This window comes from Chrysochloris asiatica, unplaced genomic scaffold (genome assembly GCF_000296735.1).
Source record: "Chrysochloris asiatica unplaced genomic scaffold, ChrAsi1.0 scaffold00007, whole genome shotgun sequence".
NCBI classification, from domain to species: Eukaryota; Metazoa; Chordata; class Mammalia; order Afrosoricida; family Chrysochloridae; genus Chrysochloris; species Chrysochloris asiatica.
Genome location: NW_006408525.1, coordinates 4091153 through 4106984, shown reverse-complemented (window position 1 = coordinate 4106984; position 15832 = coordinate 4091153). Strand labels below are relative to the sequence as shown.

The window sequence follows — 15832 nt, the reverse complement described above, 5'->3', positions numbered from 1 at the left end:
AAGTGTCATCAAGCCCTATATAGAGGATTTCTGAGGAGCAGCTGGTGGGTTTGAGCTGCTAACCTTGGAATTCAAACTGACCTTGTGATTCAAACCAACCTTGCAATCCAGTGCTTATCCTACAGCACCACACCAGGACTCCAAGCAAAGGGTAAGATTTTTTTCAATGTAAAAATCTCTGTAAACGTTACTCAATTTATTAAAAAAAAAAAGACTGAGTCAGTATGGACCTTGGACTTAATTAAATGTAAAATGATAAACTATGTAGAAAAAAAAAAAAAACCGAGGGATTTAGGGCTAAGCAAAAAATTCTTAAATTTGAAATCATAGGTGTGATCATAAAAGGAAAAATGGATAAATTGGACTTGATCAAAATGAAAAACTTTTGCTCTGCAAAAAATAGGATGAAAAGACAAACTACAGAGTAGGGAAACTACTTGTAAACCACATGTTCAGCATAGCACTTATACTCATAAAAACTCTCAAAATTCAACAGTAAAGAAAACCAAACAAGCAATACAATTAGTAAATGAATAGCAAAGATGAGCAGTCAAGTCACCAAAGAGGGCATTGTTATTGTCAAGTGCCTGCCACTGAGTGGGTTCTGACTCATAGTGACTCTGTATAGGGTTTCCGAGGAGCGACTGGTGATCTTGAACCACCGACCCTGCAGTTCAAACTGAATTTGCAGTCCAGCGCAATAACCCATAGCGCCACACTAGGATTCCAAAGAGGTCATACAGGTGGCAAATACCACATGAAGAGACTTTTTACTTATTAGCACTATCAATACTTGATTAAGACCATAATAGAAATTTCCTGTTAGGATGAGTATTTAAAAACAAAACAGTAGGACAAAATTCAAAGCGGAAAAGGTAAACAAACAAAAAGGAATCCCTGCGACTATTGTTCTGAGAAAGTCTAACTTGAAACTGAAGACACTCCCAAGGCCACCTTTCGGTAAAATATTAAACGGGCCTATAAAGCAAATATAAGAATGTACTCCTCAGAACAATCGACTGTCTAGACCAAAAGATGATCATTTGTCCAAAGCCAGAGATAAGAAGACAGGAAGGGATGGGGAAACTGGATGAATAAAACGAGGACTCCAGGAAGGAAGGAAGCAGAGAGCCTGACACATTACAGGGACTGCAGCCAGTGTCATGGAATGATCTGTGTGTGAACTATTCATTGGGACAACGAATTTGCTGTGTAAACTTTTACCTAAAGCACAATAAAGTGCTAAAATACAATTATTAGCTATTAACTAAATCCAAATTCACTGCCATCCTGTTGATTCCAGTTCATAGCAACCCAACAGGACATAGTAGAACTACTCCTTAGGGTTTTTGAGACTGAAAATCTTGATGGGAGCAGACTGCCTCATCTTTCTTCCCAGGGAGTGCTTGGTTGGTTTGAATCAATGCTTAACCCCCTGCACTACCAATACTTATTTGCTGTTGTCGTTAAGTGCCATTGAGTTGGTTCTGACTTATAGCCACCCTTTATAGGTTTTCTGAGTAACAGCTGGTGGGTTTGAACTGCTGACCCTGTGGTTAGTAGTCCAGTGCTGATCCAAAGTGCCACACTAGTACTCCATGCTTATTTGTTGTTGTTAAGTGTCGTCCAGTTGGCTCCAACTCATAGCAACCCTGTTGCATAGGGTTTCCAAGGAGTGGCTTCTGAGTTTGAACTACTGAATGTGGTTCAAACCAACTTTGTGGTCCAGTGTTTTATCCCACAGTACCATGTCAGGACTCCATGCTTCTTATTGTCTTATTGTTGTTAAGTGCCATCGAGTCAATTCCGACCCATAGCGACCCTCTATAAGGTTTCCAAAGAGCCCCTGGTGAGCTTGAACCACCAACCTTGCAGTTCAAATGACTTTGCAGTCTGACGCATTAGCCCACAGCGCCACACCAGGACTCCATGCTTCTTATTGGTGGTGGTTATGTGCCGTGGAGTCGGTTCCGACCCATAGCGACCCTGTACAGGGTTTCTGAGGCTGTAAATCTTTACGGAAGCAGAAAGCCTCATCTTTTTCCCGCAGAACAGCTGGTAGTTTTGAACTGCTGACCTTGGGATTTGCAGCCCAATTCGTAACCACTACACTACCAGAGCTCCTTATGCTTCTTATTAGGGAAATGAAAATTAAAACTACAATGAGATCTTACCTATCAGAATAGCTAATTTTTTTCTTTTTGAAATGATAACACTAAATGCTGATTAGTCTGGAGAAACAGGATACTCAAAATTTTTAAATAGCACAGCTATTCTGGAAAATAGTTTGATAGTTTCTTATAAAACTAACCTGCATTCACCATACAACTCAGCAGTTACACTATTGGGCATTTATCCCAGATAAATAAAAACTTGCTGGGGGCTGTCAGGTCGATTCTAACTCACAGCAACCCCATGTACAGTAGAATTGCCTCAGAGTTGTTTTTCTTCTTGTCTGTAATCTTTACAGAAGAAGATTGCCTTGTCTTTCTCCTGTGGATTTCTCCCATGGGTTCAAATCACCAACTTTTTAGTTAGCAGCCAAGCACTTAACCTTAAAATGAAAATGTAGATACCCTTGCAAATCTGCACAGTTTTGTTCATCACAGCCCAAACCTGGAAGCAGCCAAAATGTCCTTCAGTGGGGTGGAGGGTGAAAGAAATTGTGGTATGTCCATAGCATGGAAATACTATTCGGCCATAAAAAAGAAGGAGCTATTGATAAATGCAATACCCTGGGTGAAGAGAGAATTATGCTAGTTAAAAAAGCAAAATCCAAAGGTAACATGGTATGGCTATCTAGCATTAATGAAATAACAGTAAAGATGGAGAACAGATTAGCAGTTGCCAGGGATTAGGGATTGGGGTGGGTAGAGAGGTGTGGCTATAACAGTGTAGCATAAGGAAGGCTCATGTTGGACATGTTCTGTATTTTGATAGTGATGGTGGTTACACAAAACACAAGGAAATCAATTGTCATTGTATTGATTCTGATCAGTGACTACTCCGTGTGTTTCAGAGTAGAATTGCACATACGGTTTTCAGTGGGTGTGACCTTTTGGCTGGTGGTTCGAAGTCTCCTACAGCGTCAAAGAAGAAAGACCTGGCCATCTGTTTCTGTAAAGATCACAACCCAAAAACCTTATGGATCAGCTTCACCCTGTAACACATGGGGTTGGAATTGACTTGGTGGCAAGGGGTTTATTTTTGTTTGTTTGCTTTTTTTGTAAGGGGGTGGTTGGTTAGACTTTTCAGAAGTTGCCAGGTCTTTATTTTGAGGCACTTTGGATAGGTTTGAACCACCAACTTTTTGGTTAGTATCTGAGCACTCAACTGTTTGTACCACCCAGAGATCCCTACACAAAACAACATATGATAGAATGCCACTGTAAATGGTAAAATCTGAATACACACTGTGGATTGTACCAGTGTCAATTTCCTGGTGATATTGTACTATAGTTAATGCAAGCTGTTAACACTGAGGGAAGCTAGGTGAAGGGAACACAGCACCTCTCTGCAGTTTATTTTACAACTTCCTGTGGATCTGTAATTATTTCAAAGTAAAAAAATAAACAACAACAACAAAAAACTAGTTATGAGAAATGTTATCAAGGAAACCTACATGGGACTGAGATGGATAAAGAATGGTGGATCTTGATGGGAGTGAAAGGCGTCTCTCAGAGGTGATGTTTAAACCAAGAGTGGAGATCTGAGGAGGGATCAGAGGAGGTACATTTATTTAGCTGTGCCCTCTTTCCCTGAAGAAAGCTCCACCAGGGAAGAGATGCTCAGAAGACCTCTAGACAGACCACTGCTGCTTCTGTACAGTTACTTCTGCTTCCCACAACACCTTGCGTTGATTGTTTTTCTCTTCTGCCATCAGCCTGGATAAACTGCTTGATGCTGGTCTCTATACTGGAGAAGTCACTGAACTTGTCGGAAGCCCAGGTAGCGGCAAAACCCAGGTACACATGAGACCAGCATCCAGGAAGAATGGGGAGGTGGATGGCATAGCCCTGTATCCTTGAGGAAGCTGCCGCTCCTGGGTGCTGAACTGGAGAGAGACACCAGAGAGAGTGGGGACTGAAGTTGGGTTGTGCTAGGATCTAGGCAGGATTCAATGGAGAGCTCCAATTTGGGGTTTTCACTCAGTCCCCCTGGTTTCTACTCAGATATGTCTGTGTATGGCTGCAAACGTGGCTCTCAGCTTACAGCAGAACATCCTATACATCGATTCCAGTGGAGGGCTGACAGCTTCCCGCCTTCTCCAGCTGCTGCAGGCCAGAACCCAGGATGAGGAGGAACAGGTAAGGGGCAAGGAGGGGTGGGTTCTTAAGGAGGTTCTGGCAAAGAAATACCACTTATCCCTTACATTGCAAGAATTCCAGCCATTTGGGCAGTAGTCACTTCTTGCTTGATAGTTTACTGGTTTGTGATTCCTTCCTGTATACTTTAAGCCTCTCCTGTTAATGTTATCATCCCAGTTTGGATGCTGCCCATACCAGTTCTTCCAGGAAACCTCCCAACCTTTTACATACTCGCAGCCAGGGCTAGCAAACACCCAGCATCCATGTTTCCAGCTCATTTCTTGCCTGTAGCAGACATCACTAATCAACTATAGCACTCTTTCCTACTGATCTCTGACTTCAGTTTACAGCTCAGTACATAGGCAACTACTGCTGTGAGGGAGAACTGGCTTGTTAGATAACACCCGATTAGCATCTTAGACTGAAGTCCTTGCTTTTGGTTGCCTCTTCATTTTCAGCCTTAACAATTCCGTTTCATCTCTTTCCCTCACACCTTATTCTTTTCTATCCTAAGTCCTTGCTTCTCTTTCCCCACACTTCAGGCAGCAGCTCTCCAGAGGATACAGGTGGTACGTGCGTTTGACATCTTCCAGATGCTGCATGTGCTGCAGGATCTCCGAGGCACTGGGTCCCAGCAGGTAAGCCTGCTCTTTTGCTCCTCTCTGCTTCCCCAACTTGTCAGGTGCTGTCTGTGTGCAGGCAGGAGTCCTAAACCAGACTCTGTTTGGAAATGTGAATGTAAAATCGATGGCTCCCCACAGTGCTTACTGCTTTCAGGATGGATCTCCTGCTTAATTCACATACCTTGTTTTCAGATGTCCTTCTTCCCTCTAAACAGTAAGCCCCTTGAGGACCTGGATCATGTGTTATTAATCTCTGCATTTGTGCTATCTCTCTGCTGGAACACTTAAGAACATTTTCAGCTGAAAATACTAGTTGGTGTAACAGAGTTGAACCTTGATAATATTTAAGTCTGGTTCAAACTCACCATCACTCATCAGGGCCACTATGAGTTGGGACTGACTCGACAGGACTTAACAATAACAACAACAACAACTTGGTATGTCTGATTCTCTTGCTTTTTTCCTCATGATTCAAAAGTAGCTGCTATGGCTCCAGGCATCATGTCCATATCTCACTGCCATTTCAAGGCAGTGAAAAAGAGATGACTCTTTTCTGTACCTTTCTTTTATCAGGGAAATCTTTTTTCAGAACCGACTAACAGGCATCGCTCCCCGCTTCTAGTTGGCTCAAACTAAGTTGTATGTGTATCTTGGTCCAAGAGTCAGGTCCACCTTCTCTGAAGTCAGGAGGTTTCTGCTTAGTACGTGAACATGTTCAGAGTCCTGTTAACAAGGAAGGGGAGTTTGGAATGGCATTTGGGTTAGCACCCATCTACACCTGTTAGGATAAGCACTAGACAGCTAACTGCAAGTTTGGTGGTTCAAACCTACTAGCTACTCTTTGGAAGCTGCCCTATACAGGGTCGCTGTGAGTTGGAACCACCTCCACAGCACTTAACAGTTTCTGATAAAACAACAAGCTTGTGCATGAGGCCAGTTGGCCCATAGTACCTGCCCCCCCTCCCCAGGTGATCAGTTCTGGAACTCTGAAGATGGTGCTGGTAGACTCAGTCACTGCTGTGGTTTCTCCGCTTCTGGGGGTTCAGCAGGGGGAAGGTGAGTGGTGTGCCAGAACCCAGGGTCAGGGGCCAGCCTGTCCCTACCTCCGCTGCCCTACCTCTTTGCTTCTCCTCCTCCAGGCTTGGCCTTCATGATGCAGCTGGCCCGAGAGCTGAAGACTGTAGCCCGGGACCTTGGCGTGGCAGTGGTGGTGAGGACATGGCCTTGGCCACCAGTGCCCAGTCTCCTCCCTGGTCCGTGGCTTTGCACAGGGCGGAGATTTGAACTTGATTTCTAGTTGGAGCACTTGATTTCTATTATGTGGTATTAGAATCCCCAACAGGTCTTTAGGAGAGTCATAGCCCTAAATGGCCAGCTTTGTGGTTCATACCCACCTTTCGGTCCAGTGGCTTCCCTGGGCCATCTGTGGCTCAGGACAGTGAGGAGATTGGATCATATATGGCCAGCGGGATCAAGGATGATAGCCTTGCTTTTCATTTTACTTTTATTTGTTTAATGCACCTTTGTTAAGTTGTTGTAAAGTACCGTGGAGTTGGTTCTGACTCATAGTGACCCTGCACAGGGTTTCCAAGGCTGTAAATCTGTACGGCAGCAGCAAGCCTCATTTTTCTACCGTGGAACAGCTGGTAGTTTCGAACTGCTGACCTTGAGGTTAGCAGCCCGATTTGTAACCACTACCCTACCAGATATATAGAAAAGTTCTCCCTGTTTGAATATGATTAATGGGTATAATCATATATAGTCTGTACCACCACTACAGTCAGATCATATACACTTTCAGTACCACCACTGCAATGAAAAGGCGTCCTTGTGTGGTGCTATACGAGAAGCACGAGACAGCTAACTGAAAGGTTCAAACCTACCAGCCACTCCTCAGAAATTCTATATAGGGTCGCTATGAGTTGGAATTAACTTGAAGGCACTTTAACAACAACAATGAAAGTTGATATAAGTACGTCTCTCATCCCAGAAAGTTCCCACAATCCCAAGCAACCAGTGATCTCTGTTTTATCACGGTGGCTTTTTCTTTTCCAGAGTTTCATGTAAATGGAGATTTTTATTTCTAAATTAAGTTTTTCTGTCTATGAAATAATTTATTAAAAAGTGCATGTTTCTTATAGAAAGAATAAGAAATATAAGACTAAAACCTGTAGTCAAATCTCCACACCCACAATACACTGAAACTATATTAGTATCGGAGTCCTGGTGTGGCACTGTGGGTTAATGCGCTGAACTACAAAAAGCTGGTTTGAACTACAAGGTCGGTGGTTCAAGCTCACTAGCCACTCCTCAGAAACCCTATCCACCGTCACTATGGGTTGGAACTGACTTGATGGCATTTAATAACAACAACATATTAGTATTATGATCTATTTCGATAGAATGTTTTTATTTGCACATATATATGTATGTTTTAAGTGACTTTTCTAATTAAACCGTAACCTTGTTTTAAAAAACAAATCTGTTTCCAGTAGTTTTTAAGAAAGCCTTTTTTAGCAGCTATATATTGTTTTGTAAAATGTCTATATCATGTTGTTTCTGTTGTTGTTAAGTGCCATAGCAACCCTGTATAAGGTTTCCTAGGAGTGCCTGATGGGTTTGAACCGCTGACCTGGTGGTTATCAATCCGGCGCTTATCCTACAGTGCTGTACCAGGACTCCATATCTGAGCTGGCAAACTTTTTCTAAAGAGCCAGGAAGTGTTTGAGGCTTTCTGGCCATATGGTCTGCATGCTAACTGCTTACTTCTGCCATTGAAGCATGAAAACCTGAAGTCCCATGTTTTACTGGAGTGAGCAAGATACAAGCCAGGAGCCCTAGGTCTGTGGTTCTAGACCCACTGATCAGTTGTGGAGCCTTCAGGAAGTCATTTCTCTGCTCCAGGCCTTAGTTTCCCCATCTGTAAAACTAGCATTATGGATCCATGGGTCTGATTCTTTTTGCCGCAGGTAACCAATCATGTGACCCGAGACAGGGACAGTGGGAAGCTCAAACCTGCCCTCGGGCGCTCCTGGAGCTTTGTGCCAAGCACCCGGATTCTCCTGGACATGCAAGAGGGAGCAGGCACATCTGGTAGTCAGCGTGTGGCATGCCTGACCAAGTCTCCCCGGCGGGTGAGTCAGCCCCAGGAGGCAGCCAGTAGTCTGGGTAGAGAGGGTAGTCTCCATGAACACAGGTGTTTATAGAGGACTTCTTGGATGCTGAAAACATGCAACTAAAGAGTTTCCCCCTTGGGTTACATAATTCAAAAGGTTACCTTTCTTTAGGGTGGTCGCTGAGCTTCTGTGAAGGGTAATGGTAATCGTGGTGGTAGAACAAGCTGATGGACCTAAGTAGCGTCACTGTCTGTGAAGATTACTGAAATGTTACATGTTTTGTTGCATATATTTTACCACAATTAAAAAGCAATTCTCCTGCCAAACACAAAACAAAGCTTACCTTTCCCTCTTGTCTCTTTTCCTTCCAGCCGACAGGAATCCGGGAGCTGGTAGACATCGGGATTTGGGGCACTCCGGAGCAGAGCCCAGTGCTAGAGGGTGATCAGACATGACTGGTGCTGTTGACGGGGAAAGCAGGAGGCACTGAGACCCCCATCATCTCTTTGGCCTACTAATGCCTGTGTTCACTGCCACCTAGCCCTTGGGACTGCAGGGGAAGCAGCTGTCAGGCTGGGCAAAGGAGTCCTGGACATCCCGGGTGAGAGGAAAAGAAAATAAACGTCTCTGGACTCCTCAGTTTCAGCTTCTGCAGGAGCATATTAAGCCTCTGGCAAGAGAGGATGCTACAGTGGAAGGACCCAGAAATGCATGCTGGTACTAGTTTTCGTCCCTTGTTTCCATCATGTATGTTTCCATTGGGAGCTGAGTGCTAACTTCGCTTGGGCATCTTGGAAGAGGCATGCCAGTGATGACTGACAACCCTGGGTGTCACCATCTGATCTTACATTCCACCTGGCACAGTGACTGAGCCATGAAGCCTCTGGCTCACCTCTGCTTCTCTTCTTTACCTTTTGTTACCTCTGTTGTCTTTCCACTGTAAGTTGGGGCACCCTGTCCTGTAGCTCTGCCTCTGAATGACTGGGTGGAAATAGCTTCATAAATGTAAAACTCTTCCTGCTGTGTTCTACTCTGAAAAGTATTCAAAAGACCTTCCCTGAGCCCCAGAAACATCTCCTTTTCCACAGATAGTTGTTTGTCAGCCCCACCCCACCCCATCCCCCAGCACATAGTCCTTCTCTCCTCTTGCTGTTTTGGTTTCACGCACCTGCACGCATCACTCTGCCTAGGTGAGAACAGGAGCTTGCTGCAGTCCCAGGGATATAATTTAACAGGAAGGGAGGATGTGACCTGCTAGTGGTGAATCCAGTCACTTGCTTAATATGCATGGTGCCCTCAACAGTATAGAGTAACCAGAGGTGCTGAACCATGGCCTTGCTCATAAACAGACAAGAGAATTTGCACAGTAAATAGAGCCAGCTGGGAAAATTGATGCTGGCGTAAATAATACATAGCAAATCTAGTCCTTTATGCAGAAATTCATTGCTGGTGGCTCCAAGATGCAATATAATTACACCTCTCTTCCTGCCAGCTGTACCACAGCTTAGCTAGCGCCCTTTTGTATGAAATAACCCCCCTGTCTGTTACCAGCACTGTGGCCATCCGTCTGAGAGCCGTAAGTAACTCTGGCTGGAAGCGGAGGACGACACCTGGGAAGGGAAAATAGACTAAGTGGAGAAGTGATCAGGATTGTTTACTGACCACATTCTTTGAAAGAAACGGTGCTTATTGTGTAATTAATTAGTTTTGTGTTGGCTGCAGGAAAAAGGGTCAGCGTTACATGCTGAAGAGATGACATTTAGAGATAATGAATGCAGCAAGGTTGAAGCAAGAAGCGTGGAGAGTTGGGAATGAGTGGTGAATTCGCTCTAGAGTATTGGACTGAGTCAGTACAGGGTCAGTGAGGCCAAGACTGGGGGATCCCTGATACTTGCTTTTACAAACTCCCAGGAGAAATGAATCTTTAGGTGCTATATTCCAACTCAAGATTTTACCTACATGGATGGGTGTTGGCACATTCCTGCAGCCACAGTAGGAAGCTAATACACTAAGCTCGGAATGGCAACTCCTTGGTACTTGTGGTACCATTTGGGCCTCTTCACCTAGGGCAGACAGCACTAATTAATCCTGGCTTTTTTAGAGGGGATTAGAGTCTTTCTTGATACAGCCTCTACCAATCAGTGGGAATTGACATTCACGCTAGAACATGGTTGCTGTCTCTTTCCTGGGCACATGTGCCATGTTTGCTCTATGTGGAGGAACAGGTGTGCCTTGTACCTGATTCAGAACCCTAGCATATTGGAGTTTGAAAGGCCTATAAAGGTCACCTGACCCATCCTATCATTTAACAGAGAAGGAAATGGAACCCAAGAGGGCTATTAACAGTGCCAGTGGCAGAACAGGGATTGGAACCGGAAGTCCTGGTTTCCAGATCAGGCCCTTTCTGCCCCCATACTGCCTTTGTTGTTCTAATCTGCACAGTTCTGTTTCTGTTGAGTGACTCCATCCACAGCTTTAATCCAGGTGGCCACTGGAGTCTCAGGAGGGTGCTCCATTTACTTCTATTGCAGACCACACAGCGTCCTGCAGGATCACTCCTCTTATTCCTTCCTTCCTCCTTTGACCTTGTTCTGAGGCCTGGACTAGAGCCTGCCCATAGGCTACCACTGTATGCCCCATTGTAGACACGCCATGCTTGGTCTCCCAGCAGGCCCTGGGCCAGGCTGACTGTGTGCCTTTTTGCTCTCTTTACTTATGGAACTGCCTCTACCCACCCACCCCCAAGATGCCTGGTATACACCCATCTTGACATCTTTTTTTATGCCTCAACTATCTCTAGATGGATGTTTATAATAATGCTCACTTGTACTTAAACTAGTCACTTTCCTATCTGCCCATTAGCATGAGAACTGCTTTAAAGGCTCATGCCAATTCTCTGGTGCATTCTACATTATGGGAGCTCAGTAAATGTTAAATATATGAATGGGTAGGCCTTAATGCATTTTAAAGATGGCAACGAAGATGTGCACAAATGTTTTTCTCTCGACCTAGATAGCCATCAAGCCCCCAGAGTTTTTCCACAGAGGACTAACATATTACATTTGACATCAGACAAATTGAATGTTGAATCCCTCCTATTTGCTAGCTCTTGATGCTCCAAATGACCTTCAGTCAGACACTTGAACCCCAAAGACTCTAAGGCAAAAGGTGGTACAGGTATTATTAATGCTGCTCCCTGTTGCAAGTAACAAAACCTGACTCCAGCTTAAACAAAAGGGATTTTTGTTACCTCCTATAACACGAAGTCCAGGGCTGGTGAATTCAGTAGCTCACTGTCAGGAGGCTTGGAGTCTCATGCTTCTTTGTTCTCTTTTTAAATTGGCTTATCTTAAAAAGCCAGTTAACCCACATCAGAGCCTGGCATCAGCCTACGCATGAAAATCTACGAAGAGAGAAGAGAAGTTCCTTCTTTGTTGTGTCCCTTTCAGAACAAGGAAAACTCAGAACATCGTGCTCATTCAAAGCAGGCTTCCTTAATATCTCATTGGTGTAAATACTCCTTGTGTCCATGTCTAAATGAGTAGTAAGTAACTGGCAAGGGAAATGGGATGACTGTGATTGACTCCAAGCAATCAGAAAATCACCCTGGAACTGGGACGAGGACTGACCTTTCCTCAAGCACAAGGTGTGGCCATTGAAAGAAAATGGGGTTTCTACTACAAAGGAAGGGAGCTCTGGTAGCGTAGTTTAGAATTGGGCTGCGAATCTCAAGGTCAGCAGTTCGAAACTACCAGCTGTTCTGTGGGAGAAAGATGAGGCTTTCTGCTCCTGTAAAGATTTACAGCCTCGGAAACCCTGTACAGAGTCGCTATGGGTCAGAATCAACTCGATGGCACTTAACAACAACAACAACAAAGGAGTAAGGGAGTGTGTTGAGGAATTGGACATTGGGTGGGTACCCACCAAATGTCTGCCCTACTCCCTAAGACAAGTTATGTGTATACATCTCCTTTAGACTTTAGGACAGTCTTACTCCTTTTTGCAGATTGTAAATGAGATCTCAGTGAGGAGAAAGACACCATAGAATCCAATCTCAAATCTTGATTCCAAACCCCACTCCTCCCCATCCTCTTGCTGCCTTTGGCTGTGAATATGTAAATGTTTCAATAAAACCTTTTCACATTTTTCCTAGATAAGCTTAGCTCACCATAAAAAGCTGGATCACAGATCCACCTTATCAGTGCTTTCCGATTTCCCCCGGGGAAGTTAGAAGAGAATGAAAAACACTTGGAGAACAGAGATATCATTAGTATAAAAGAGAACTGGAGGTTTAGTGGGCAATAACGCTGAATGAAAAATAAAAGGGTCTGTGCTTCCCTGAGATGTGAGTCAGGAGGAGTGAAGGGAGTTGAATGCCTGTCTGTCTAACTAGGTTTTTGCTGTGTTCTGGCATGGAGTTGTACCAGGTTGAGTTATAACTACAACTCTGTTGGGAATGGGCATTAGAGAATGCAGGAAACCTCAATTAGAGCTAGGTATATTATTTGTGAAAAGTTACCCCCCAAAAGGTGCTTTTCTGAATTTTTTCTTGTCCTGTTGTAATAGGTAGACTAGCTTCCAGTATTTCATTGAACTGAAGTGACCATAGCCATCATCCTAGACTTGACTGGGGCTGTTTCCACTATTGTATCATTAAGATGCTTTGGGTTCTCAGTAGTTACCTACTTACAAGTTAAAGACCTCATTTGTTTTTCTGTAAGTCCTGGAAAGAGAGTCCAGGACTCTGTCCATTGCCATGGATGGAGTTCACCCTGCTAGCCAACAGGAGACCCATCCTCCTGGTACCCCTGTACCTCAGTCACTGCGCAAGTGTGGCCCTTGAATCCTAACTTTTCTATGGCTTCTACTTTGTAGTTTCTGGGTTTTGCCAGAAGACAGGCCTGTGTGGAAAGAGATACAAAATCCAGGAACATGTTTTTTTACATCCCAACTAATTTGGTTTGGGCTCTGATATTGTTGTATAACCTTGGATGAACAACTTAGAGAATTAAATTTCATTCACTGTAAAATTATACCTGCCTTACAGAGTTGTTTTAGGGTTGTATAACTTATGCAAAGCATTGAATACTTTTCCAGGAATATAATAGACACTCAATCTCCCATTATCTTACCTGGAGGCTTTCAATACCTGGGAGATACAAGGTTCTGTCCAATAGCGCCTTGTGCTCAAAGGACCTAATGCTTAATGTGCTGTTTGCTGTCTCTGTCTTGACATTCATGACGCTTTTTGAACAGGGGATACTGCATTTTGCATTGGACTCTACAGATTATGTAGCCAATTGTGTGTCTAGGGGGTGGGTAGAACTCTGTACTGGCCTTTCTCTTTGGAAAAAAATCTTACTGCTGATTTCTTAGTATTTCCTTGTAGTCCTGTCCAATAGAAAAACTAGTTAGCATCGTATGTGTGCTTAGCTCAGTCTCCATTCTGGGGTTATCCAGCCTCTTTCAGAAATAAACACCCCATGTTTTACAGAATTTATCAGGTCTGTTGTTAAGTGCCGTTGAGTATGAGGTCAGGGATTCTTAAACGAGCCTTGGTGGCACTATGGATTAGGCATTGGGCTGCTAATTTCAAGGTTGGTAGTTCAAACCTACTAGCCAGTCTTCAAGAGAAAGATGTAACTGTCTGCTCTCATATTCATAATCTTAGAAACTGTTTGTAGGGTCTATATGAGTTGGAATTGACTCAGTGGCAGTGGGTTTTTTTGGGGGGAAGGAGCTAAGGGTGCAGTGGATTAAGCATTGGACAGTTAATCAAAAGTTTGGTGGTTCAAACCCACCAACCACTCCACAGGAGAAAGATGAAGCAATCTACTTTTGTAAATATGTATAGCCTTAGAAACCCTGGAGAGCAGCCCTATATGGTTGCTACATATTGGAATTGATTTGATGGTAGTGGGATTTCTTAGGTGTGGTGGTGGTATTGTGCTGTGGAGTCAGTTCCTATGCATAGTGATCCTGTATAGGGATTCTGAGGCTATAAATCTTCACAGGAGCAGAAAGCCTCATCTCTTTCCTATGGAACTTGCTGGTAGTTTCCAGCTGCTGACCGTGAGATTAGCAGCCTGACTTGTACCCACTATGCTACCAGAGCTCCTTGTCTTAAGTACAGGGACACTGTTATGTGCTGTTCAGTTGGTTTCAACTCATAGCAACCTTGCATGGGGTTTCTGAGGGTGGCTGGTGGATTTGAACTGTTGACCTTATAGTTACCAGCCTAGTGCCCTAGTGGTTAAGTACTCGACTACTAACTGAAAGGTCGGTGGCAGTTCTACTCTGTCTTACAGGATTGTTAATAATCAGAATCAACAGTGACGGGTTTTATCAGGTCTAGAGTAGCCAGGGGAAGCTGCTGGAGTGGAATGACAATTCAGGATTTTGGAATCGGGGAAAAGATGTAGGTTCAAAACCCCACCAGGCTTACTCTGGCTGGGTTACTTGGATAAGGTAATGTCATTGTCTCATTGGTAAAATCTATGTTGCAAGGTTATGGCATTTTCTTTATTGATAAAATATGTCTCAGAGGGAATGAAACATAATTTATGTAAAGTGCATTTCACAGAGAGTCTGACACACAGTAGGTGTCCAATCACCATTAATTCTTCAGGCTCTTACCAGAAATAACAAAAACAAATCAGGGTACTAGGACTTTACAAGCCCTGCTGCTGCTAATAAAAGAAATAATATGATTTATTTCTTCACTACTGTTTGGGAAAGGCATGTGCTTCATAAATATGTATTGGAAAGTACTTAGCAAATGAGTAGAAATAATAAAAATATGTCAAAGTAAACAACTCCTATAAATATGTCACTTGGTAGACAAATTAGTGTTTTATTACTACTAAATACTATTGCCCAACGAAAAGGATTTCAGATTACTTGCACAATGGGTGAATTATTGAGTGCCTCTGTGGAAGGGCATGATAAAGATGAAAAATAGTGATGGTGATAATGCTAAAGGTGGAGAAAGGAGCGTGGGTAGGAGCTGTTCAGAGGAGATGCCTAGTTTCAGTGATGTGCACATTCTGTAGCAACATTCCAATGATTTAGCTGTAATATGGACCAGAGGGCCCAGAAAAAATGATTTCCACAGGATGTCATGAATCCAGACTTCCAATTATTGGGTCCTATCAGATTAAGTGCATTCCTATTCTAAACTGAACTCTCAGTTTGTAAACAACGTTTATAGAAAGACTGCTCTGTTAAAGGTCTCACCCCACCATTGTTCTGGACGATTAACCTTATGTGACTGCAGTTAACTTGGGTTGAGGAGGAGGAGCGATGTGGTGGAGAATGCTGTGCCTTAATCACAGATCATGAGTCCATTTCAGAAATATGAGAGGATGAACAAGGTCCTGGCTTCTCAAGAGAAAAGGATCCAGAGAGGGAAAAGAGACAATACATGCCTTCAAGAAGGAAGATAAAGACCTGGAGAGAAGCAGAGAGCACAGGGAATTGCATCAAGGAAAGTTACAAAAATAGCCAGGTAGGAAAAAGTTGAGCTTTTTCAATTCAGATGTTGGAAGCCTGTCTCTCTCTCTCAGGCTGTCTTTCCATATATTCCTGGTAATGGAAAGAACCGGTTTCAAATTCCAGATCCTCCTTTTTCTAATTCTGTGGAGCTTTAGGTCAATTAATGTGCAGATCCTCACTGACAAAATGGGAATAACAGTACTCAGTTTGCAAGGTTGTTGTGAGAATTAGAAAAAATCCTTGTGAAGTGACAGAATCTGATCTACATAAATGATATTTTAACTTCACTTTT

At 43.5% G+C, this 15832-nt stretch overlaps 1 protein-coding gene across 2 annotated transcripts in view; it reads left to right on the top strand.

Annotated features, from left to right (window-relative positions):
• RAD51D (RAD51 paralog D) overlaps positions 1–8501 on the top strand; it is an 18696-nt gene extending 10195 nt beyond the window's left edge. The window contains exons 4-10 of one of the 2 annotated variants that reach the window (XM_006832322.1): positions 3884–3965; positions 4173–4307; positions 4850–4945; positions 5899–5986; positions 6070–6140; positions 7900–8064; positions 8418–8501. In XM_006832322.1, the coding sequence (XP_006832385.1) occupies positions 3884–3965; positions 4173–4307; positions 4850–4945; positions 5899–5986; positions 6070–6140; positions 7900–8064; positions 8418–8501 (721 nt within the window). The remainder of the gene's footprint in view (positions 1–3883; positions 3966–4172; positions 4308–4849; positions 4946–5898; positions 5987–6069; positions 6141–7899; positions 8065–8417) is intronic. The other variant, XM_006832323.1, reaches the window with a different exon arrangement.
• Positions 8502–15832: the final 7331 nt, after the last annotated feature.